The sequence below is a fragment of the Ursus maritimus genome, unplaced genomic scaffold, assembly GCF_017311325.1.
Source record: "Ursus maritimus isolate PB19 unplaced genomic scaffold, ASM1731132v1 scaffold_3, whole genome shotgun sequence".
Lineage (NCBI taxonomy): Eukaryota > Metazoa > Chordata > Mammalia > Carnivora > Ursidae > Ursus > Ursus maritimus.
The window spans coordinates 42,759,208-42,786,218 of NW_024425563.1; the positions used below are offsets into that span (position 1 = coordinate 42,759,208).

The 27,011-nt window shown below is 33.9% G+C and overlaps 1 protein-coding gene and 1 pseudogene across 3 annotated transcripts in view; both read right to left on the reverse strand.

Moving 5' to 3' along the window:
- Positions 1-4,121, reverse strand: part of LOC103659018 — a 10,814-nt pseudogene extending 6,693 nt beyond the window's left edge.
- BBS9 (Bardet-Biedl syndrome 9) overlaps positions 1-27,011 on the reverse strand; it is a 415,930-nt gene that overhangs the window by 215,664 nt on the left and 173,255 nt on the right. For all 3 annotated transcript variants that reach the window (XM_008686478.2, XM_008686476.2, XM_008686479.2), the window contains exons 15-17: positions 25,570-25,584; positions 18,655-18,795; positions 5,316-5,411 (exon numbers count right to left, since the gene is read on the reverse strand). In XM_008686478.2, coding sequence (XP_008684700.1) covers positions 5,316-5,411; positions 18,655-18,795; positions 25,570-25,584 — 252 coding nt within the window. The remainder of the gene's footprint in view (positions 1-5,315; positions 5,412-18,654; positions 18,796-25,569; positions 25,585-27,011) is intronic.

Sequence of the window (27,011 nt, forward strand, 5' to 3'; positions counted from 1 at the left end):
CCAGTATGTTAAAATCTTTCAGGATATTGAAGTGTTCAGTGTATTAGCTATCTTTCCCATTTTCCAAAGGCCTACCTGAAGCTACATAAATTTGCTATTTGCAACTGCTTAGCCCTACTTGTGACACTGAGAGTACATGCTTACTCAGCAGTCATTGTTAACTACCAGTTTAGCAAGGCACAAAATTCTAATTTGAAAATCATTTCCTCAGATCTTGGGGAAAATTTTCCATTGTCCTCTAATTTTTTGTACTAACATCAAACAGGCTCTTTTAATATCCACAACTAGGACACCTCATTTCCTTGAAAGCCCTGTCTCCACTGGTCTTCTTGCATCTTCACAATCCACTCCCCAAGGTCATATCTTGTCCGATTACCTTGTCTTTATCAGAATCTGCAGTTCCTCTGAACCCTGATATCAACACCTTTTGTTCTTCTAGTTCAAATTGTTCTACAACTCCCACTATGCCACTTCTGAAACCTTATTAAGACTCGTGATCCATTTAACCCATTAATTTTTCACCACGTATCAGTTTTCTCTAATCTTTATTTCTCTTCTTATCAGCTTAAATTTGGTAGTCCACTATTATAATCATTCTCATAAAAATATTTTACTTGCAATTACCTGTTTCAAAGTTCCAGTCCTGACTTTAGTTGCTTGGATGCTAATAAACAAATCACTGCCAGAGAAAATTGTCTAAGGATGACTTGGTTTCATTTCAAAATTCAGTATCTGAAACTGCAAATGGGTACTCAAAATTGCCTTATCCTTTCCTGAGTTTGCTTTCTTATTTTCCAAGACACCAATGTCATACCTTTTTTTTCAAATCTAGACACCATCAGAGCTCCTTTATCATCCCAACAACAAATCTACAAAATCTCTCTGGACCTACATCCAATCCTATCACAATAAATTTACAAAGGCCTATCCTTCAATCTCCCCTGTCCCCAAGCTCTACAACCCACATCCTTTCTCCTTCTCAAGGACATCATTGTTTTGTGAGTCCCCTTCTTTCTCCTGATCTTCAGCCTCTCCCACTGAACTCAATCTTTTCACTATTATCGAAGCATGTTCTAATAGTGCTCATTTTAAAACAAAACAAGGGCACCTGCATGGCTCAGTCGGTAAAGCATCTGCCTTTGGCTCAGGTCATGATCCCAGGATCCTGGGATGGAGTCCCTATCAGGCTCCTTGCTCAGCAGGGAGCCTGCTTCTCCCTCTGCCTCTGCCTGCCACTCCCCCTGCTTGTGCTCTCTCTCTCTCTGTCAAATGAATAAATAAAATCTTTTTTAAAAATTAAAAAATAAATAAAACAAAACAAAACCCACAACTCCTTCAGCTATATCTCACTTCTGAATTAGTGAATTTGGTTGTCTAATTCTTTTTTTTTTTTAAGACTTTATTTATTTATTTATTTAAGAGAGAGAGAGAGAGCACAAGTGGAGGGGAAAGGCAGAGGGATATGGAGAGGGAGAAGCAGTCTCTCAGCTAAGCAGGTAGCCCAACGTGGGGATGGATCCCAGGACCCTGAAATCATGACCTGCGCTGAAGGCAGACACTTAACCGACGGAGCCACCCAGGCAACCCTTGGTTGTCCAGTTCTTAGTGAAAATACTAGATACTAAAAACTTGTAAGACTAGATACTCTAAATTTCTCCTTGGATTAAGCTGATGCTTACACGGCACTGATTTGGGCTGAGATAGTACTATATTTAGTAAATTGAATTCATCATTATTTTTAAAGCTCTATGAAATTTGTTACACATAAATTGTAATCACATAACATTATAATTATAAAAATAACCTACAGAGACAGTACTGAAGAAGTTGTCCTTGTGAATTCAGAAATTTCATTTTGGACTCAGCATCAGTAATGGTTGTGCATCTCCTAAACAACTTACTTGATTTTATCCTTTGACCATCCTGAAAACTGGAACTAAAATGTTTTCTTATCACTTTGAGTCTGTACCCCATGGGCTGTACAGTATATGTTTCTGAATATTAATCTTATTCATATCTTTTTTTAAAAAAGATTTTATTTATTTATTTATTTGACAGAGATAGAGACAGCCAGCGAGAGAGGGAACACAAGCAGGGGGAGTGGGAGAGGAAGAAGCAGGCTCATAGCAGAGGAGCCTGATGTGGGGCTCGATCCCACAACGCCGGGATCACGCCCTGAGCCGAAGGCAGACGCTTAACCGCTGTGCCACCCAGGCGCCCCAATCTTATTCATATCTTTATTAATTTCCTGCTCTTATTTTCTCTCTGTGTTTCCTTCAACTATTTATTTTCACCTTTCATATTCTAGAAACTTGTAAACTATTTTTAATCCTTGAAGAAATAAGTGGAATAAGGCAAGGTACAAATAGAGTACAGATAAAGATCAGAATAGAAACAGAAGGAAACCTGGGTGGCTCAGTTGGTTGAGCGTCCATCCAACTCTTGATTTTGGCTCGGCTCATGATCTCAGGGTCCTGAGAACGAGCCCCACCTCAGGCTCCATGCTCAGCAGGGAGTCAGCTTGAGATTCTCTCCCTCTCCCTCTGCCCCTTCCCCTAGTTCATGTGCTCACTTTCTCTCTCTCTCTCAAATAAATTAATTAATTTTAAAAATGAAACAACTAATGAAGCATTGAACACTACATCAAAAACTAATGATGTATTATATGTTGTCTAATTTAAATAAATAAGTAAATAAATAAATAAATAATGAAACAAGACAAAAAATAGAAACAGATAAGAAACACCAAGAAAAATATAGAGAGAAAGGAGGGGGAGGAAGGTGAGAGAATAAGTCACTGGAAATGGAGCTTAAGAAAGTAGCATGGCAGCATATACAAGCGTTTAGGCAATAGCATATTTCTTCTGAAATCCCACTGTACTGAATCAGTCAAAATAATCGACCTTTAAGTACAAATATTGACCATTCTGCTTATAAAAATACTTGATCTCATAAAATTTTACCTTATTACTTTTAACAACTTTACAGAGGTATAATTGATATACAAAAAACTGCATGTATTTAATGTTTAAAATTTGATGAATTTGGACATATGCATACACTTGTGAAACTATCACTACAATCAAGGTAACAAACATAGCCATCACCTGTCTTAATATTTTCAATTTAGGACTCTGGAAATCATTTTCAGAAATTTCTCTAGTAAAGAGTGTTTCTCCTAAGTATTTCTATCTTCAACACTTTGTTTTTCCAGAATTCACATAATAAATTCTAATTACACTAAAGCACTATTCTATTTTCTGAAAATAAAAACCTGTTCAGTTCCCCCAGAGAATGTGATTTGATATCTTAGACATGAACTGCATTTGCTTTTCTCTTGTCTGCTTTGGTTGACCTATAACTAATCAGGAAATTGAACTACAATTACCATCGGCACACTTCAAGACTTGGTTAATTATCAGGCAGGTTTTAAAAAGAGATGATTATGTGGAGCCCACAGGAATAACTACCCAATATCCAAAGGCAACTTACAAAGCACTTCGTTATTTACTAGGGAAAAAATATTGGGTTCTTTCCATATATAGGATTTTTCTGTCAACTCAGATTTCTAGACCAAAAACTATGTGCTTTTCACAAAAAAGAAAGATGCCAAACATAGACTGGGTACAAATTACTTCATTCCTTTCTTGGGGATAAACACTATGATACAGCAGGAAAGCGCACCAATATGTGCCTCAACCCCAGAAAACCACCCTCTTCATACCTACCTCCCTTTATCACCAAAGGGCATTTCCTAGGTAGAATTCTGTGTGTCATTGAAGCCAAAAAACCTTCAGGGAATCATAATAGCTACTTTTCAGGTTTCAGTTTATATAGCTCATTTGGTTCCTTATTTAAAAGGTCCTTATTATTTCGTCTGTCTGTCCATTCTATGGCTATGAAGGCACTGGCATATATTCAGATGAATGTGAGTAAATCAGTTATATACCTGGATATTTGGTGAAATTTAGAAATTTTAAGGTAATCATAGCCAACAGCTATGTTCTAAGACTTACCTTATCTGAAAAAGGACAAATTAGGACATAAGTATTCCCACTTGCACCAAGAATAACTCTTTGCCTTTTTTTAGTAACCTCAATTTCAGATTCATCATACGGCATCATCAACTGAAGTCAAACAGATGTGTACAATTTCCCAAGGAAACGTTGGCAACAAATTTTTAGTTTAACTACAGAGAACAGTTTAATAAAGAGAAATGTACTAAAATAATTCCATCATTGAACTGAAGATTAAATCTAATCAAAGCAAAATGGTGCCAATGCAAAAAGGACTGCAATCATGATCAATCAAAAAGGGCATGAAAAGTACAGAATCCTCTCATTCTTTTTAGAATTTTCTTTGATTTCTATGCCTTATTGTAGAATTTTTAGTTGTATCCAAGTCTATTTCACCAGCCACCAATCTATATATTCCAGAACTGTACAATTGTTAGTTTCTAAAATAGGAATGTGTTTATATTCCTCCTGCTAACACCTTCATTTTTCAAAAGGGATATGTCCTTATTTTTCTATAACTTCTGATCATGCAAGAAATAACCAACTAAAACTGCAAATGCATAAAGTAGAAAGTGGAAGCCCATTTCACAAACTGCAGAGATTTTAAAATTAGAGTGTACTCAGCCAAACTTTTTTAACATATAAATATCAATATATGCATTTATTCACCCTAATACCCTTAGTGTTCCTAAAATTCGTTAAACACAAACACTTAATATTTACTTTATTTCCATGAAGGTGTATATAACTCAATGAGTTTAGCAGCTTCAGTATCCCACATCCATCAGAAGTCAGTTTTACATTGAATAGTTTCAACTATTATTCTCATATGAAGCAACCAAATCAATGAAGAATATTTACATCTGAAATTCAAACTTGAATAGATAATTACTATTTTTCATTCTAAGATTAGTGTCAGCAAAAGCTATTCACACTTTCACTTTCATCTTTGCCAATGTCCAAAAGGAAGATATATGAATACATATACACACACAAATTAATTCCAGTTTCTAGTAGTTCCTAAAACCTAGTTCAGCATATACCTATCTCAACAATATTTTCAATTCTTTAAATTGCTCTCTCAAATTCTCCTAATCCCCAAAACCAAAGTTACATATCTCTAATAAAACAGAATCCTAGCTTGTAACTTTTATGTCCCAAATACGTAGTACCATGGCTCCTAGTTTTTAGTAACTAACTGAACACATCCTTTCCAGAAATCCTTGACGTGATAATGATCTATGATGTAGTATCTTCAATAGAAAACGTCAAAAGCAATAATACCATAGTTTTACTTACGAGAGGTTTTAGAAGCAAGAAGAGTGACTCGGGACCCTCCTAAGAAGCGAAAACCCATTACATTCACCTGATCGTCTTCTGACTGACTGGCAAAGCCTACAAAGAAAAGAAAAACAAAGGTCACCTTATATAACCACAAAGAAAAACACTTAATATTTGAAATAGGAAGTTTAGTTGATGACAAGTATTTTTTGTCACTAGTCATGCTGAAAGCCCATGTATGAATTAGAATATATAAGCTGATTTCCATGGTAATTCCCAATTGCTTAAATCTCTCCCTCACAATAACACTCTGAATCATTTAATCTCCTTCCTTCTACTGCTTCATTCTAGGTTTGAGGCAGGAAACGCACAAGATAAATCTAGTGCACCTGTCACAACAGAAAGCAAGGAAACTACCGGTGACTAGTAGAGTAGTACGAAAGTAAAAGCCAACTTAAAGAGATTAACTGGCTAGAGATGAAAATATTTGAGTATCAAAAAAGTGAAACACATCAAAAATATTTAAAGAACACATGTTCATATTGATACTAAAAATGAAAAAGGCCAAATGTTCACTAATGGAGGCTTCTAGAGAATCAACTCAATATTTTAAAAATCAGTAAGACAAAGAACCAAACATTTATCCAGATGATCCTACTCAAACTGCACCTTATAGCCAACAGTAGATAAGGGAAAAGTTCTCTGTATAGAAATAAGCTAGCAAAATATTAAAGAAAGCTTGAAAGAAATAGATATCATTTTTCAACCTCAATAAATTTAATGGATCTCAGCATTAAAATCAATGGTTATTCCATAAATGAGTGATTAAGGAGGGCACATATTGCATGGTGCACTGGGTGTTATATGCAAATAATGAATCGTGGAACATTGCATCAAAAACTGGGGATGTACTGTATCGTGACTAATATAACAAAATAAAAATTATTTAAAAAATAAAACAAAATAAAATAAAATCAATGGTTGTTAACATACAAAAAAAGAGAGAGAGAGAGAGAGAGAGAGAAACAGATAATATGTACTCCCTGCTGAAAGTATATACTACCAATTCATGGGAGCAGTGTGGTCAAAATAATCAATCCTGACTCTAATACCTCTAGGGGCAACTACCAGTTAACAGGCAATAAAGTGGACAGAGAAACTATTAAACATCACAGGGATGTAATCAGCAAAATTCAGAGTGTGGGAAACTCACAGAAAAAATAATCTTACTCTTCAACAAATCAACTGAAAATTAAAAAGAGAGAAGGGGGAAACCTATAGAAGAAGAGATAACAAAAAATTTATATCAAAAACTGCAATAAATGAACCACATTTGAATCCTGACTCAAAAACAAATAAAAATTGTAACAATGAAGACTTTCACTTCAGGCCAAGGTGAGGAAACCAGGACCAAATTTGCCCTTCTACTTATAACAACTAAAAAATGGGACAAAATATATGAAACGCTTTCGAAGAAAATGGAGGCCAGGAAATGACCAACAGTGATCCCTGACAAAGAACAAAGTGAACCCTATGAATGCCCCAGCATACTTCCTAGAGAAAATTTCCAAGCCACAACACAGGGAGGGGTAACCCAGGTGCAACCTAACATTCTTCCCAAGTTGAAGAGTTGGGAGTCTGGGAAGGCTAAAGTATCAAAAGTTCACAGGACAGAGTATCAGAGAGGAGAGAGTTACAGAGAGAGGAAAAAAATACTTGAGAAAATAATGACCAAAATTTTGCAAATTGGATGAAAATTATAAACTACAGATCAAAAAATCTTAACAAACCCCAAGCATAAGAAAAATAAAAATAAAACAAGGGGCACCTGGGTGGCTCAGCTGGTTAAGCATCCGACTCTTGGTTTTGACTCAGGTCATGATCTCATCAGTCATGACATCAAGCCCCAGGCTCAAGGGGAAGTCTGCTTGAAGATTCTCTCCCTCTACCCATCCCCCAAGAATGCATGTGTTCTCTCTCTCTCTCAAATAAATAAATCTTAAAAAAAAAAAGCAAAACAAAACAAAAAACAATATGAAGGAACACCAAAATTAAATTGCTCAAAGAAAAAAACCTTAAAAGCAGCCGAAGGAAAAATGTGAAGTTACATACAGAAGAACAGCATATGTCTTGTCAATGAAATGCCAGAAAATAGTGGAGCAATCTTTAAAAATTAAAAGAAAAAAACTGTCAACCTACAATTCTTTACTCAATGAAAATATCTTCCAAAAAGATGAAAAAAAAACATTTTCAGACATAAGAAAACGAAAAAAATCAACAGTATCTATGCACTAAAAGAAATGTTAAAGAAGAATTTCCAAAAAAAAAAAAAAAAGGAAATTGATACCAGATGGATATCTGGTTCTGCAAAAAGGCATGAAGAGCAGTAGAAAAGGCGATTACATGTGTAAATATATAAAATTATTGTCCTTATTACTAATATATCTTAAAAAATAATCAACTGTTTAAAGCAAAATTTATAACAATGTATTATAAGTTAAAATACATGTGGATATAAAAAATAAGACAACAAGAGCACAAAGGCTGAAAGGGGTGAAACGGAAGTAGAATATTGCATGATTCTTATACTATATGTGATGCACTATAACATCACCTAAAGATAGACTGTGGTAAGCTAAATACATACACTGTATCATGCATCCATGTATTTTTAATGGGGAAATACTGCCTCAAGGGGGCAAAAATCGATTCATGGAGCTCAAAAAAAATCTTACTCATTTAATCTATAAAAACAGACATTCATATAGAATATGAACAGATCCACAGGATATCTGTGCTACTGAAAATGTATGGAGAAGTTAATTAGGGAAAAAGATGTCTAAAATGGCTTTTTGGGAGAGCGATAATAAAAGAAAGGTTGAGAAACACTGCTATAAAACATTGCTATAAACATTGCTATTGATCAAAGAAACAACTAAAATAACACTAGATGTTATAGTGAATAATACAATAAAGGAGGTAAAATGGAATCACAAAATACACTCAATCCAAAGAATGCAGAAAAGACAAAACAAAAAGAAAACCAAAAAAAGGAGCAAATTAAAAACAGAGAGCAAGATGACAGATTTAAAACCAACCATACCCATAATCACATTAAAAGTAAATGGTCTGAACACCCCATTGAAGGCAGATACTTTCAGTTTAGATTTAAAAAGGCAAGGCTCAACTGTATGCTACCTACAAGAAACCTACTAAACATAAAAATGTAAATAAAAGTAAAAGAAGAAAATACATAAACCCTTGTAACACTAGGCAAAAGAAAGTTGGGATACCTATACCTATATATTATAATATATATATAAACCAAATAGATTTCAGAGCAAAGAATATTAACAAGGATAAAGGACCATTTCATTATAATCAAGAGAATATAACAATCCTAAACTTTTATGCACCTAAAACAAAGCCTTAAAATAACCGAAGCAAAAACTGACAGATCCTCAAAAAGAGAAACAGATGTATCCTAGCTGAAGATTTCAACACCCTATTCTCAATAAATGACACAAGTAAACAGAAAATTAGTAAGAATATAGAAGATGAAAAATACTATCAGAAAACTTGCTTTAACTGACATTTATATAAAATTCCACCCCACAATGGCAAAAAAAATCCATAATTTCAAATGCACGCAGAACATTTATAAAGACAGTCCTAACATTTATAAAAGCAGACTTTAAATAAGTATCAATAAACTTAAAAAGATTCAAATCATACAAAGTATGTTCTCCTACCACAATGAAATTGAGTTACAAGTCAATAACAAAAAGATCTATGGACACTCCCCAAGTGTTTGGAAACTATATACCATACTTCTAAATAGCACTACGGTCAAAAAAGAAATGAAAGGAAAAGTTTTAAAGTGTTTTAAACTGAATGAAAATGAAAACACAACATTTTATAATTCATAGGATGCAATTAGGGCAGTACTTAGAGGAAATTTTAAAGCATTATCCAAGTATATTTTTAAAAGAATAATCTCTGCTTTCACCTTAAGAAACTAGAAAAAGAGCAAATTAAACCCAAAGTAAGCAGAAGAAAGGAAAATCAGAAAAAAACAAAAAATGGAAAATGAAAAATAAAACCAAAAGTTGTTTTTTTGAAAAGACAGATAAAATGGATAAATTTCTCATCAACAGACCAGGCAAAAAAAAAAAAAAAAGACACAATTTACCAATCCTTTTTTTTTTTCTTTTTAAGAGATAGAGAAAGAGAGTAAGCAGGGGAGGGGCAGGGGGAAAGGGAGAGAGAATCATAAGCTGGCTCCCTGCCCAGCATGGAGCCTGATGTAGGGTTCAACCTCATGACCCTGAGAGCATGACCTGAGCCTAAATCAAGAGTCAGACACTTAACCGACTGAGCCAACCAGGCACCCCTACCAATACTATTCATGAGTGAGTTGTCATCACTACAGATTCTACAGATATTAAAAGGATAATATGGAAATATTATGAACAATCTTATGCCAGTACATTTAACAATTCAGATGAAATGGAGACATTTCTTGAAAGACATAAACTAACAAGGCTCACTCAATAAGAAACAGATAACCTGAATATTCCTATATCTTCTGAGGAAATTGAATTTGTAGTTTAAAAACTATCCCATAGTGAAAACTTTAGGTCTCTGGTGAATTCCACCAAATATTTAAGCAAGAAATAATACCAGATCTACACACTCTTAAAAAAAATTAAAAAGAAAATATTTCCCAACTCTTTCCTTAAACTCCACAATAATGACACATAATTATAAAGAAATAAAATTATAGATCGGGGTGTCTGGGTGGCTGAGGTGGTTAAGCATCTCACTCTTGATTTCGGCTCAGGTCATGATCTCAAGGTCTTTAGAATGAGCCCCACATCAGGCTCCGTGCTCAGCGGGGAGTCTGCTTGAGATTCTCTCCCTCTCCCTCTGTCCCCCAGCCCTCATCCCCGCTCACACACGCTCTCTCTCTTTCTCTCTCAAATAAATCTTTAAAAAACAAGAAATAAAATTACAGATTAATATCCTTCATGAACACAGATGTAAAAATTCTACACTAAAGGTTACCAAGTTGAATAAATAGTATACTGAAAGGATAATACATCTTTCAGTGTGATTTATCTCAAGAATGCACAATTATGCTAAAGTCCAACAATTAATCAATGTACACACTTATGAGCATAGCATAATATATAGAGTTGTTGAATCACTATCCTGTACACCTGAAACTAATGTAGCACTGTGTCAACTATACTTAAAGTCAAGGGGCGCATGGGCGGCTCAGTTGGTTAAGTGTCTGCCTTCGACTCAAGTCATGATCTCAGGGTCCTGAAATCAAGTCCCGTGTTGGGCGCTCTGCTCAGTGGGGAGCCTCCTTCTCCTTCCCTCTCTGCCCCTCCCCACTGCTTGTGCACTTGCTCTCTCTCCCCCTCTCTCTCAAATAAATAAAATCTTTAAAAAATTAAAATAAACTAAAAATTTTTTTTAATTTTAATAAGTCAAAAAATGTATCAGTGTAATCCACCTATAAACAGCCTAAAGAAGAAAATAATACAAATATCTCAAATGATGTAGAAAAAGCATTGAAAAAATTCAATATAAAACAAACTCTCAGCAAACTTGGTATAGAAGAGAACTTCCTCAAATGGTATACGACATCTACAGACTACCTACAACTAAAACATAATGGTGAAAGACTGTCCCAGAGGTTTTAGCCAAGATAAAAAGCTAGCAAGAAACAAACAGAATCTCTAGATTGGAAAGGAAGAAGTAAAATGGTTTTCATTTGCAGATCACATAATCTTTATGTAGAAAATCTGAATGAATCTACAAAAAGGCTAGTAGGACCAGCAAGTAGTTTAACACTGTTGTGTAATGTAAGATTGATATACAAAACCCAGTAGTATTTCTACATACAGGCATACATACCTCACAGATACTGTGGGTTTGGTTCCAGAACACCATAATACACTGAATATTGCAAAAAAGAAAGTAAAATGAATTTTTTGGTTTCTCAGTGCATATAAAACTTACGTTTACCCTATACTGTAGTCTATTAATTATGCAACATTATGTCTAAAAATACAAAGTACATGCCTTAATTAAAAAAGACTTCATTGCTAAAAAATGCTAACCATCATCCGAGCTTTCAGTAAATGTGACTTTTTGTTGGTGGAAGGTCTTGCCTCAGTGTTGATGGCTGCTGACTGACTGATCAGGATGGAGGTTGCTGAAGGTTTGGATAGTTGTGACAATTTCTTAAAATAAGGCAACAATGAAGTGTCTCGCATCCTTTCACAAAAGATTTCTCTGTAGCATACAATACTGCTTAATAGAATTTTACCCACAGTAGAACTTCTTTCAAAATTGGAGTCAATCCTCTCAAACCTTCCAACTGCTTTATCAACTAAGTTTGTGTAATATTCTAAATCCTTTGGTATCATTTCAACAATCTTCACAGCATCTTCACCAGGAACAGATTCCATCTCAAGAAACCTCATCAATAAGAAGCAACTCCTCATCCCTTATGATCTCTTTATCATGAGATGGCAGCAATTCAGTCACATCTTCAGGCTCCACTTCTAATCCCAGTTCTCTTCCTATTTCCACCACATCTGCAGTTACATCCTCCACTGAAGTCTTAACCCTGCAAGTCGCCCATGAGGGCTGAAATCAACTTCTTCCAAACCGTTGCTCATGTTGGTATCTTGACTTCTTTCCATGAATCAAAATTGTTCTGGAATAATGAATTCTTTCCACAAGGTTTTCAATTTACTTTTCCCAGATCCATCAGAGAAATCACTCTCCATAGCAGCTACAGCCTTAAGAAATGTATTTTTTAAATAATAAGACTTGAAAGTTGAAATGACTCCTTGATCGATGGCTGCAGAATGGATATTGTGTTAGCAGGCATGAAAACAACATTAACCTCATTGTCTATCTCCACCAGAGCTCTTGGGTGACCAGGTGTACTGTCAATAAGCAGTAATATTTTGAAAGGAATTTTTTTTTTCTGAGCAGTTCTCAAGAGCGGGTTTAAAATATTAAGTTAACCATGTTGTAAACAGATGTGGGGTCATCCAGGCTTTGTTGTTCCATGCATAGATCACAGGCAGAGTAGATTTAGCATAATTCTTAAGGGTCCTAGGATTTTTGGAACAGTCAGTAAACACTGGCTTTAACTTAATCACTAGGTGCATTAGCCCCTAACAAGAGGTCAGCCTGTCCTATGAAGCTTTTTGAAGCCAGACACTGACTTCTCCTCTCTAACTATGAAAGTCCTAGATGGCATCTTCTTCCAATATAAGGCTTTACATCTACACTGAAAATCTGTTGTTTATTGTGGCCACCTTCATTAATTATCCTAGCTAGATCTTCTGGAAAACTTGCTACAGCTTCTACATCGGCTCTTGCTGCTTCCACTTTGTACATTTATATTATGGAGATGACTCCTTTCCTTAAACCTCATGGACCAACCTCTGCTAAACCAAATTCTTCTTCTGCAGCTTCCTCACCTCTCTCAGCCTTCACAGAATGGAAGAGGGTTAGAACTTAGCCCCGGATTAAAGTTTTGCTTAAGGGAATGTTGTAGTTGGTATGGCCCTCTATCTAGACCACTCAAACTTTCTCCATATCATCAATAAAGCTGTTTTGCTTTCTTATCATTCATGTGTTCACTGAAGTAGACTTTTAATTTCCTTCAAGAACTTTTCCTTTGCATTCACAACTTGGCTAACCATTTGGTGAAAGAGGCCTAGCTTTTGACCTATCTCTACTTTTGTGACTGCCTTTCTCCTTAAGATTAATCATTTCTAATTTCTGGTTTAAAGTGAGAGACATGTGACTCTTTCTTTTACTTAAACACTTAGAGGTCACCATAGGGTTATTAATATGCCTAATTACAATATTGTTGTGTCTCACGGCATACGTAGGCCTGAGGAGAGACATAAAGACAGAGGAATGGCCAGGGGAGCAGTCAGAACACACACAATATTTATCAATTAAGTTTACCACCTTATATAGGAGTGGTTCATGGTACCCCAAAACAATTACAATGGTAACATCAAAGATTACTGATCATAAATCATAACAAATATAACAATAAAAATTTTCAATTACCAAAATGTGACACAGAGACATGAAGTGAACAAATACTGTTGGAAAAATGGTGCCAGTTGACTTGCTTGACCCAGGGTTGTCACAAACTTTCAATTTGTAAAAAATTCAGTATCTGCAAAGCACAATAATTCAAAGCACAATAAAATGAGGTATGCCTGTACTAGAAAAGCACTACTTGAAATTGAAATAAAACAATATAATTTGCAAAAGTATCAAAACATATTAAATACTCAGCAATAAATCTGATGAAAGATTAGTAAGACCTGTACATTGAAAACTATAAACTCTCACTGAGAAAAATGAAATAAGCCCTAAATAAATGAAGGTCTCTATTTTCATCTTAAGAAAGTAGGATTAGTAGAGCAAATTATACCAATTTCAATATTGTTAAGATGCTGTTTCTCTCCAAATTGTTCAATAGACTTAATGCAATCCCAATTCCAAATCAAAATCTCAGCAAGCATTTTTATTAACTGACAAAATGATTCTAAGATTCATATGAAAATGCAAGGGATTGAGAATATCCAAGGCAACACTGAAAACAGAAGAATGAAGCTGGGGAAATTATACTCCCTGACTTCTGGACATACATATTTACAGTAATTAGGACACTATACTATTGGTATACAGCAATACTGGTGGGCAAAGACAAACAGAGCAATGGAATAAACTAAAGAGAGCAGAAATATATATAGTTTTTCAGGTGATTCATATAGTCCTATGATACATAGTCAGATGATTCAACAAAGTTGCAAAGGCAATCCAGCGAAAAAGGATAGTTTTTTCAAAAGTAGTGCTGGAACATTAGATGCTCATATGTAAAAATAAGGATTTTATCCATATCTCACACCATAAAGAAATACCAACTCAAAATGAAATAGAGACCTAAATGTAAATTTAGAAAACTCCTAGACAAAAACATAGCAGAAAAGCTTTGTATACTTGAGGGAAAGAATTTTTAGATATAACATTAAAATCACGATTTGTAAAAGAAAAGAATTGATAAAATTGGGCTTTATCAAAGTTAAGAACTCTTGCTCTTCCAAAGACATTGTTACAAGAATGAAAAGATGTGCCACAGACTTGGAGAAAATATGTGCAATTCATATAATCTGATAAATGACTGAGAAGGCAGACAAAAAAAAGAGTACATGCTAAATAATTCCATCTTATAAAATTCCAAGAAATGCAAACTAATCTACAGTGATAGAAAGCAAACCAGTGGTTGCCTGGGAATGGGGGATAAGGGGTTATAAAGGGGCACAAGGAAACTTTTTGGGATGATGGATATTTTCAGCATTGTAATTGTGGAGATGGTTTCACAGGTATATACAAACATCTAAACTCACCAAATTGTATACTTGAAACATTTGTATGTAAGTTATATTCCAATGAAGTTTTTCTTTAAAATTTTATTTATTTATTTGAGAGATAGAGGGAGCATATGCAATCAGGGAGGTGGGGGTTGAAGGGCAGGTAGGAGCAGAGGGGGAAGGAAAGAGAAGGAGAAAGAACCTCAAGCAGACTCTATATTGAGCATAAAGCTTGAGATGGGGCTCGATCTCAGAACCCTGAGATCATGACCTGAGCCGAAACCAAGAGTCAGTCACTTAACCGACCAAGCTCCCAGGTGTCCCCCAATAAAGTTATTTTTTTTAAAGAGCAAAAAATATACACTAGAACTGTGTTTGAGAATTAAAGAAATGTATTAAAATGTTCCAGAAGAAAATATAACTAAGTATCTTATAATCTTAATAAATAGGGGCCATTCTAAGCACAACATGAAACCTGAAACTATAAAGAAAGCAATTAATAAAATTAAATTTTAAATTAAATTTTACTATATAAAAATGTAAATCTTACATATTAAAAAAGAATACAATTATTTAAAATTACAAAATGTCTATGCTGATAATTTAGAAATGCAAATTTTAAAAAAAGATGTCATTTTTCATCTATGTCAAAAATTTCCAAAATCCAGCTGCTACCCTTGGTATGAACCCTGATGTTGGGCATATAACCCGATAAAATTATTCTGGAAGGAAGGTTGGCATTTAAATAAAGTTTTCAAATGTGCATACTCTTTAACTGAGTCATTTGTCTTCAAGGAATTTCTCTAAGGACAAACACAGAAGTATCAAAATAAATAAATAAATAAATAAATAAATAAATAAATAAATAAATAACTATATACATGGTACCTCCAAACAAGGGGATGTTATGTAATCATAAAAATATAAATTTATTGACAAGGAAAACAGCCACATATTTGAGTAGCATAAAAGACTGTTACGATGGCATGCTATTTGTTATTCCATTTAAGTTAAATTTTTGTGTAAAATTACTGGTATCATGGCATACTCTGAATGTCAGCTAATTTAACATCTATTCCCCCTTTCCCTTAGTCCACCTATATCACTTCTCAGCCTCCTTTCCAGCCAGAGGAGGCTATGCAGACACTATTATGGCTATTGAGATCTAAGTAGAAATTTCCTAAGAATATTATAGAAAACATGTCTTTCTGATAAAAGTTATAGTCATTGCTATAGCTACCTCTTTCCCCTACCTCTTGCCTTGTAGTCAGTTATGATGACCGAATTTGAAGCAGTTTATCGTCATGTGCCAACCAAAACACTAGAGGAGGCACAGTGCAAAGAAAGAAAAAAGCTGGTCTTTGATAACATTCGTAAAGCACTACACCAGCTTCTACTGCCCACTTCTGGACCTCACTTTATATATATATATATATATAGTATAAACATAACTTAGTGCTTAAAGCACCCCAGATGGTTATTTATATATACATAAGTAAATATATAGCCATTAAGCATATTAAAGCTTTTTATAATTATAATATTCTCTAAAGGCAAGGATTTGGGTACTAGATACCTCCACTCTAATATTGTTGATAGAGTTAACTGATAGGGCCCTTTAGTCAGTTTGACATTATATTACAAAAACTTTAAAAATATTCTTATCCTTTGTTTGACTCTATAATTCTACCTTTAGATGTTCATCAAAGAAATAATAATAAATGTGGAGGAGTACTGCTACAATATATTTACAATATTAGTAAACTGAAAACAACATGTATGTCAAAAACGTAATGCTGGCCAAAAGATTTTATAGTATGCAATTATGATAAACTATTATGCAATCCTTAAAATCATGTAATAAAAATATCTAATTATATAGAAAAATACTTCACATCATTATGCAAAGTAAAATCCTTTGGGGGTAATGAAAGATATTTGTATAAAGATTAGGAAAATGTCATGAATCATAAGTAGACATTGCTGGATGGTGGAATTACCAGTAATTTTTGTTTTCTTCCTTTTGGTTGTCCATTTCTAAATTTCACATTTCTTTTGTAATAAGTAAAAGTTTTTTTAAATATATCTATATTTGTTCAGATCAAAGAACTAAAATAAACAAATAGGAAGAGATGTAGATTAAAGCTAGTTTTATTTCTTCTCTATGATGCTCATTAATTGGTTTACTTCAGTTAAAAAACAGATTCACAATAGCAACTTCATCTGACATCAACATAGTAAGTCTTATACATACCAAGAGTGAAAAGCACTCTCAAGAAGTAAAAAGTGAAAAAGTACCAAGAGTACGTATTTTAAATAATTGCAGGATTCCATCAGGTCCAATATGAATGCACGTCCAAGGACTCCAAAAGGGAACATGCTAAATCATACACATTGGATCTGGGGGAAAATTTTTTTTAATTTGTCATTGAGTCCCATTTCTAGCGTGAGTGAGAAGCAAATATATACTGATAAGCCTAAGATAACCTGTGACATAAAAACAACTGAGCCCAAAATCAGGAGGAAAATGGATGAGTTATCTAAACTTTCCTTAGTTCTTCTTGTCTAACCCATATCTTACAGAGATTATCTCTCTGGTTAAAAGCATCCATTTTTATTCAATCCCTGTTGGCTTTCATCTACCTACAGTAAAGAACACCCACTCAGAAGCTATGGTCTTAAATATTTTTCAAAGGTACCAATAAGTTCAGTTTGCAACATGCAATTTCCAACTATATTCCCAGGACAGTGTAGGAAACCCAAGGAACTAATACATTTGTATAAGGTGTTGTAAAGATAGTGACTCTTTCCACCTTTTTTATAACCCAAATGTGTTATAAGAAAATTGACTGAGAAGAAAGAGAAGGGAAGGGAGAAAGAGAAAGAACCAAACAGTATAAAAATATTTGTTAACAAAGTGTGTGTGTGTGTGTGTGTGTGTGTGTGTGTGTCCAAACTCAATTCAAACTGAAGAACAGATTAATTGTAATAAAGAGTATTTAATTTTGGAGATTTTTCATTGAGTTAAATATAAATAAGCTTTTTAAACACTTCAAATTAATGAAAAATAAATTTTAAGCACTTTAAGTAGTTAATAACACAAAAGTTGACTTACCATAAATTTCTAAACCTTGTGGAAAATACTCTTTGTATTCTAAATCCTATCCACTAATGCCAGGGTAAGGATGCATATCATAGTCAACAGTGCCAATTTTTAATAAGGGATTTAAAAAGGCTGATTTAATTCCCCGATTTTTTTTTAATTCCACCCCATCACCAGGAAAGTTAATACATGCTACACATTAGAAACCCTGGTTACTAAAGATGTTTTATCCAATCAACACTTCTCCCTTTTCTAAGCTACTCAGAAAGAAAAACTGACACCTGGAGAAAGTCACACCTTCACAAATTACCCCAAATTCACTGTGATATTCAAGCTTTATATACGAAGCCCCTTTCAAAGGATCAGAGCCAGAGAATTGAACAATTGCCCCCTCCAGCTGCTGGAGAAAGTAAAACCACAAAGAGCATCTACTTATGAGATTACTTTTTAGGGGCATAGAATATACTTTAAAAAGGAACATAGCCAAAAACCTACAATAAAGATGAATAATAAATATTTACATTCCAAGACAAAAAATTCCACAGTTTAAAAAGAAACATTTGATGTTTTCATTTCTGAATACTGAAGCAAAATAATGATTATAATAATTTTAATCAAACTTAAAAGGTACACCTTATTACCTTGTTGATATAAGCTATTTGCCTTTGAACAGGCAAACAAGAGAGAAAAATCTTTGAGGCATTTTTATATTCTGACTTAACAGTTATCTGATAATTACCCTATCATTACCTGCTGATGAAGGATTCCATTCTGAATTCTTAACATTTCTGATGTTACAGGCATGTTACTTCAAAAGTCCTACCTGGAAAGAGACTGAGAAGACTAACTGGAGATTTGTTGGTATCAATAGTTAGTTTGTGGCTTGCAGTTTTTGAAGGCTGACCTGGTAGACAGATTAATTTCAGGGGAAGTCTAAATTTACATTGGATAACCCGAGGAATGCCTGAAATAAAAAGAGAGAAATGTAGATTCACAGATATGACAGAAAATTGGACTAAAAATTTTTGAATTGATTTAATAGTTTGAGTATTTAAAATATATCTTATTTTAAAATTTTGCCCCTGCTCATTTCACTTACCATAAATGAAAACTACAAAGTATTATCATAATACATATTTTTATATTATTGTCAAAAAGTTCAAGACAAAAATAAAATCCTAAAAAAGAGTACAGGCATGAGGTCTGCCATTAATAGCACATTTTTAAAATTATCACAGTTGAACACTACGCAAAACAGTATATTTACTCAGAAAGGGAGACAAACCATAAGAGACTCTTTCATAGGAAACAAACTAAGGGTTGCTGGAAGGGAGGGAGTGGAGTGATGGGGTAACTGGGTGATGGACATTAAGGAGGACACGTGATATAATGAGCACTGGGTACTACAGAAGACTGATGAATCACTGAGCTCTACCTCTGAAACTAATAATACACTATACGTTAGTTAATTGAATTTAAATTAAAAAAAATTTAAAGTGCAAAAAAAAACCCTAGTATATTTAATTTTATATTCAATTACGGGTCATTCAACTGAATTTTTCAGGACATTTACAGGCATATTGAAATAGGCAAATAAATAACAATGAAGAGTTTTATGTCAAAATTAAAAGTTTTTAAGATCATTCTTGTCTTATTTTTACAGAGAATGAAACTGAAGCCAAGCAAATTAGGTTCTCTACTTATAAATTTAGCAAAGCAATTCTACGACTTCACTGCTCTCTCCTTTTATTCTAGGATCCCACCTTTGGATAAGATAAAAGGTAATATACTGAAAACTTTATCTTAGTATATGGCTGTAGAGAAATGAAAAACTTAAAATGTTCTACTCTACTTGATGTATCTACACATTAATTCCTTTATTTCTTTAGTGGAGTCAGTGAGCAGCTTAAAAATAGCAAAAGCAGAAGCAGTTAAAGCCTGGGGACATGATCCCAAAGCAGGATCCCTAGAATTAGCAATATATTCTGTTAATGCCAATTGGAGTTGTGGGGCTTGCTCGACATCCAAGCTGGGAGTACATTTTCCAGCACTACTTATTCACGAGGATAGTGAGAGATCATCAACAATGGCAAGCATACTGATATATGAGGTCAATTAAATACTTTTTCAGAGCATGTGGAGCATATTTGTGATTCTCTTCAACATAATCTATTATCCATTAAATTTTACATAGCTCATTTTTTGCTCATAACCAACAGATGTTAAATTCACTTCTCCTGGAATCCTAGATGCAAATTATTACTGGTGTCTCTTCAGAAAAGTCCCAAGGCATTATTTCCTGACATTCTGTGAGGTTTTAGAGGCATGTGTATTTGTACTTTACAACGATGAAATGTTTTGACTCAAAATATTATGGTAACATGATCTAAGCTACTGCTCAAACCACAACTATCAATGTCACCATAAAAAATATTACAAAGCATTATTTTTTCCAACTTCATATATTCCATATATCCCCAAATAATGGAAATGTACCTACTAATATGTTTCCTCTACAATATATAAGTTACAGCCTCAATTAATAGATGCAGCCTGGAAAGAACAAGGAAACTAAAATCTATTTCCATTTCCTTCATTTTTAATGAATGTAGTAATGGAAAAAAATCCTTCATCTTTTGACTATTCTGTACATGCATGAAAAGAAGCTTCCTTTCTATATACTTTCACCCAAAGTCTAAGCTAAGTGTTCAAACAAAATTTGACTAGAAATGTCATTCTAAAACTATACTGCTGAAACTGTGGCTCAACTTCACTTGGATCAGATAGATACTGCTTGAGTTGGTGGTAAAAAAAAAAATAATAATAATAATAATCACAATCAATAACACTGGCCTTATGTTACTGAGTCTATATATTTGAAGATTATTACCCTAAATCTCCAAGAACTTAGAGCTAAAGAAACTGGTCCTATATATATGTTTTCAGAAATTGAAACAAATGGCTTGCAAGCACTATTGAACCCAAGAAGGGAAATACATTTTAACTCAATTCACAACTCAGGTCAGTTAATGACAATATCACACACTAGGGCAATGGTCTGCAGTTGCTAAGATTTGTAGAAACCCTCCAGAATTTCTTTTCTCTCCAAGAACTGTAAACCTGTTTCATAGGACATTTGGAAAGCATTATTTTGAAAAATGATGACACTCATACTTAATAAAATGATTATGGCTATTCTTTAAATGTTGGCAGCTTGAAAAGTTTTACCATTGCAGGGATGGGGGAAGAATATGAAAAACTTTAAAACCCAGTTTAAGGAAACTATACCTTTAAAAAGAAAAATTGCAATCCCAGTATTTAATACTACTTCCCATTAAATTAAAACCCCAGTCTTTTAAAATACAACCTCCAGTATATAGACATGGGGCTTATCAGAGGCACATTTCTACTGAGCTTTACATCTTCTTGAAAAACCTGAAATGTAAATTTGGCTACCAATTTACTCTTCAGGTGTGATTGCATCTAAGAACCTGAAGCCAGACGTACAGAGGTATGTGTGAAAGCATGCACGCATGTACCTATAATAAGGAAGGAAATAATTATATATATTTAAAGACTTTTCAAATTTGCTACTAGAATAGCTTTCGAATTAGTTGAAAGTCCAATTGGTCCTAACTTTGCCTACCATCAGTGATATTTTCTCTATGTAGTTGGCAAAACAGTCTCTGTATCTGGCTTATTCAAATAACTCTCTGGGTTAGTTATGCTAAGAAAAAAAAAATTAGGTCATTTATAATACTCAAATATTGGCCTACTCGTTCATCAGACTGACTTTGTTCTGCAGTTTTTTTACCAAATATAATCACCTCTCCTTCAGACACTTCCCTTTCTAGCCTAACAGAGGAAATGGATAGTCGCAACTACTCTGGTGCAATTAATCACAAAATTATTTAACACTTAGAGAGAAAATTCACATCAAAACCACTCTTGACAGAACAATTTCTCCAGGAAGAGAATTCTAATTATACCTGGCACACCCAAGAGCCCAGTATCGCTGTCAAGAGAAAAGCCAAAATGTTCTTTGGGGGAAAAAAAAGGAAAAAAGAACATATATATCGGAGTAGAATAACTATATATATTACACATCTATATAATGCCTTCAGAACTCTTTCCAGGGGCCTGCTAGAGTCATTTCATTTTGAAAACAAGGAACCCCAAAGCAGTAGCAATGTCTGGGAGCCAGAACTTCCTTGATCCCTTCCTGTTATGTCTGGCTACGTACTGTGCCCCATCTGCAGTCATGTTTTACACTGCCCATGTCATGTAACTTTAATGCAGACATAATGGAGACTAACTCTTATGGGACAACATAAAATCTCCTTTGCTTCTCTTTTTCCACATGTAAAAGCAGGACTGCTTATCTGCAAAGAGCCTGAGCAGATCAGGCCAATAAAATGGACCAGTCTTTGAAATTTGAAGCCTTGTGTGTAAGTTAAGATCTAAGTGGCAACATATTATTTAATCTTCCTAACAAGGTGAAGCTGAATATTTCAATCCTACTCGCTAAAGCTTAAATATAATTTAAAAATATATCATAAGAGATTATTAGCTTTGTATTGAAATACTCAAATTTCCATGTATTGTGATTTTTTTTCCTCATGGTTTGGGCTGAATTTACAGTACAAAGGAGTAAATTCCTTTCAATAATAACCTTTACTAATTTTTTAAAGTTAAAATAAATCATTTAAATAATATGGCATTTTACAAAACTTAGTATAAAATCTTACCAGCTAGATCCAATCTTGCCAAGTAAAATATAAATCATTCATTGTTAACAATCAGTTATTTTTAATAACCCAAATCCTAATTTGACAAGCATATTTCATGTTATTAAGCTAAACACTTAGTCCTTTTAAAATGTTTCTCTTATAAATATATTTTCACCTCCCAGATACAATGCAACTAGGGTTGCTGGCATTACCAAAACTGTATGAATAAATTATTGCCATTGTTTTTAAAATATTTTATTTATCTATTACTAATTAATATTGTTATCTAATATTTATCTTAAGATATCTAATAAACTGAGATAAACCAACACATTTAGTCTGTGTCTAGAAAGAAAAATAATCAAAGTAAGATATACTCTAAGTGCTTGTCATCTGCCCTCACATTGCACAATTCAAAGATGTGAACTTGAACCCTGCTCCCAAAGAGTCCAAAATCTATTAGGGAAACCTAAGGAAAAAACTTAATGAAATTCATATTATGATAGGTATTGCAGCAGAGTCATAAATAAAGGATTTGGGGAAAACAAAATAGGTAACAATAAACACTGGCCCAGGCAAGTTCAAGGGGTCAGAACCTTGATGATACTGCCCCACAAATTCTAAACAAGGTAAGAAACAGGCCCACAGAATATGTACTCATGGTGCTCTGATTAGACAGAGCAGTGGATCTATTTAGACATATAGAAAACAGACAACAAACATATAGAAAACAAACAATTTGTATGTCTCAAAAGATGTGTGCATCAGTACAGGAAGTATATAATGTCAGTTTGTGCTGATATTAATGACGATAACATTGATCACTTGGTTATGGTAGTGTTACCAAATCACTCCTGTAGAGATATTATTTTCCCTTATAATTAAAAAGTAATCATTAGCCATCAGGGAAATTCAAATCAAAACCACACTGAGATACCACCTTACGCCAGTTAGAATGGCAAAAATTGACAAGGCAAGAAACAACAATTGTTGGAGAGGATGTGGAGAAAGGGGATCCCTCTTACACTGTTGGTGGGAATGCAAGTTGGTACAGCCACTCTGGAAAACAGTGTGGAGGTCCCTTAAAAAGTTAAAAATTGAGCTACCCTATGATCCAGCAATTACACTACTGGGTATTTATCCCAAAGATACAGATGTAGTGAAGAGAAGGGCCATATGCACCCCAATGTTCATAGCAGCATTGTCCACAATAGCTAAACTGTGGAAGGAGCCAAGATGCCCTTCAACAGATGACTGGATTAAGAAGATGTGGTCCATATATACAATGGAATATTACTCAGCCACCAAAAAGAACGATTTCTCAACATTTGCTGCAACATGGACGGCACTAGAGGAGATAATGCTAAGTGAAATAGGACAAGCAGAGAAAGACAATTATCATAGTTTCTCTCATCTATGGAACATAAGAAGTTGGAAGATCGGTAGGAGAAGAAAGGGATAAAGAAGGGGGGTAATCAGAAGGGAGAATGAAGCATGAGAGACTATGGGCTCTGAGAAACAAACTGAGGGCTTCAGAGGGGAGGGGGGTGGGGGAATGGGATAGGCTGGTGATGGGTAGTAAGGAGGGCACGTATTGCATGGTGCACTGAGTGTTATATGCAACTAATGAATCATGGAACTTTACATCAAAAACCAGGGATGTACTGTATGGTGACTAACATAATATAATAAAAAAATATTATTACAAAATAAAAAAAAGTAATCTATGAGGGAATGTTTTGAGACTGAATATTCTATTATTCCAATGAATTTAGTGTCCATTGATGAATCTTGCCTGAACTAATTATTACACAAATTTTGCAAAATAATGATTCTCTAATTCTATCACCCATTCTACATTTATTAGCTGACCTCCTTTTGTAGAGTTTTCCCTCTATACATGCCTTTATTTTATCACTGTACTCACCGATTCTATTTCTGTCTTTAATATATTATAATATATTACCATTATGATTTTGATACTCAAAGTGTCCCATTTCTAGCCAGTGGAAACTCCTCCACTGGCTTCTGAATCATTGTGATGTACTGTGATCATTTCTTGACCACTTCTTTGCTTTCTGACCCAACAATATAGGATAGGCTCTCTTATTTTCCCTTCTCTAGACCTGGAAACAGCCTTTTCTCTAAGAACCCTGACCCCTTTGACTAGAGATGGTACTCAGATATGAAGATCTGTGCGACAGAGGTGCTCATTGCTACTGAGCTGAAGCCTGAATAGGTCTCTGCCCCATCTCCATCGCCTCTACTCTACTCCACTGCAACAGCCTCCAGCTGCGCTTCTGACAGGCAATCTGGCTTTCCTCAAAAACTAGTTCTTCACACTGAAGTCAGAGTGATCTTTCAAAATACAAGTCTGTTCCTGTCCTTTCCGGACAAAAGCATGTGTGTGCATGTTCGCTTCCATGCACTTCATGACATACTTAAAACCATTTAGTGGCTGCCCTTTGGTCACAGAATAAACATCAAAATCACTAGCATGATCAGAAAGACCCCACATGGCCTATCCTTTCCCTATACCCTAGTTACATTTTGACCACTTTACCCCAGCCCTCAATCAATTAAAAAAAAAGAAAGAAAGAAAAAGAAGACAATTAGAATTCAGTGACGAACACCATTTTTCCCTTATTCTTTCTTTATTTTAAGTAAAATAAGATAGCAGAGCATATGAGTAAATCACCAATGACTTACAGATATAAGTGGTCAATGACACTTTAGTTTTTGGTTTTTTTTTCCAAAAAAGTCATGGAGCTTCATTCTTTCTCATGACTCTGAAACAACTAATAATGAATGACAAGTCTTTGTGACAGGAAACATTTATGATCCTCTCCACAGCCACAAGAAGACACTGAATCATCATCCTAAAGAAGTTTCTATAGTTAAAATAACAGTCTGTAAAAATAGCTCATTCATGGTAAAATACCAGTTTAATTCACTGACCAAATTTCAGTTCTGAAATTCATTTTATTCTAAATTATCTTTTCACTTACCATCAGGATTTCGATCTATCCACCAGAGGCAATGCAAAAAAAGGATAGGGGAGAAAGAATGAAACAAATTATTTGCGGTAAAATTACAACACAAATTTAATACACATCTGCTTAAAAATACAAATTAAAATTTTCAAGAGTCTCTCATAATTTAAATGTCCCCAATAAAAATAAGTCCATTCACAACTGAAGAGTATAACATGAATAAGTGAAATCTAACAATATATTTGCACATTCATTCTCAGAAGCCCAGGACAGTGTATTACTCCAATGTAAATATGGAAAAGAAAAAAAAAAAAAAAAAGAGGTAAGGTATATGATCTAGATCAAGAGCAAACCAGACTCAATATGTAAACAACATTAAGAGGATTAAATCAATTGTTGGGAAAAAATTTTGAGTGCAAGGCCAAATACACAGTATTTCCAGTTACTCTCGCTTATGTTATCATTTCAGTCAGTAGATACTACTATGGACTAATGTCTCTTTGTTTTTGTTTTTGGCTTCTCTTGGTATTCTTTTACTTTTATAGATTTTCTTACATTTTAATTTCTAATTAACTTTCAACTAATTAATGCTATGCTCTTTGGTTTAGCAATAATTTATAATCTTTTAAATTCTGTCTATAAAATAGCATAATAGTTAAAAATGGTATGTGTAACCATACGCTCACAGACTGACTTTACAACTTTCTAATGTATTTTTAAAGCATTTTGTCCACTTGCTATGTAACCCATTTCTCTATTTTAAATTCACATTCAACCAGTGTCACCCCTTTCCCTAAAAACAAATGAAATACTTAGTTGAATTAAGGCATCAACATTCTCTACAACATATATTCAAAGTGTAACAAGGATAAAAAGTGTTAAAGTGCCTATGATTATTGAGATGCTCAATTAATGATAAATGAGGTAGAGATTTTAGCCAAATATTTCTTTCTTTTTTATTTCACAACTCAAAATTAAAATAACATTAAAACTTTCAATGTTCTTTTCAGAAATATCCAACTAAAAAGGTCTATCACTCTTTGATGCCTTTTGGAAGTTTTGTATTTCTTTCTGAAGCCAGCTTTCTCAAAGTCATTTAAACAAAATATTTACATAACCCCAAATTTTGAAAATATAAATAAATTATTAAAGTGGTCAATTCTGGCTAATAATGAATTTTTGTAACAACTTAAAGCAAAATACTTACAAAGCAGAAGAAACGGATTTTGAAAACATGTATTAAAGTTAAAAATCATCTCAGAATATAGAGTTGTCAATGCATAAGTCAGAAAATTCACTTAGACAAAATTAAAACTATAATTACTTTTAAAAAATTGCGACATCAATGGAAAAGAAAAAGGAAATTAAGGGCATCTCTAAAAGTTTTAGAACTAAAAAAACTGTACAGAAATGTTTAAAAAACACAAATGCAACATTGCTAAAATATCCTATTATCA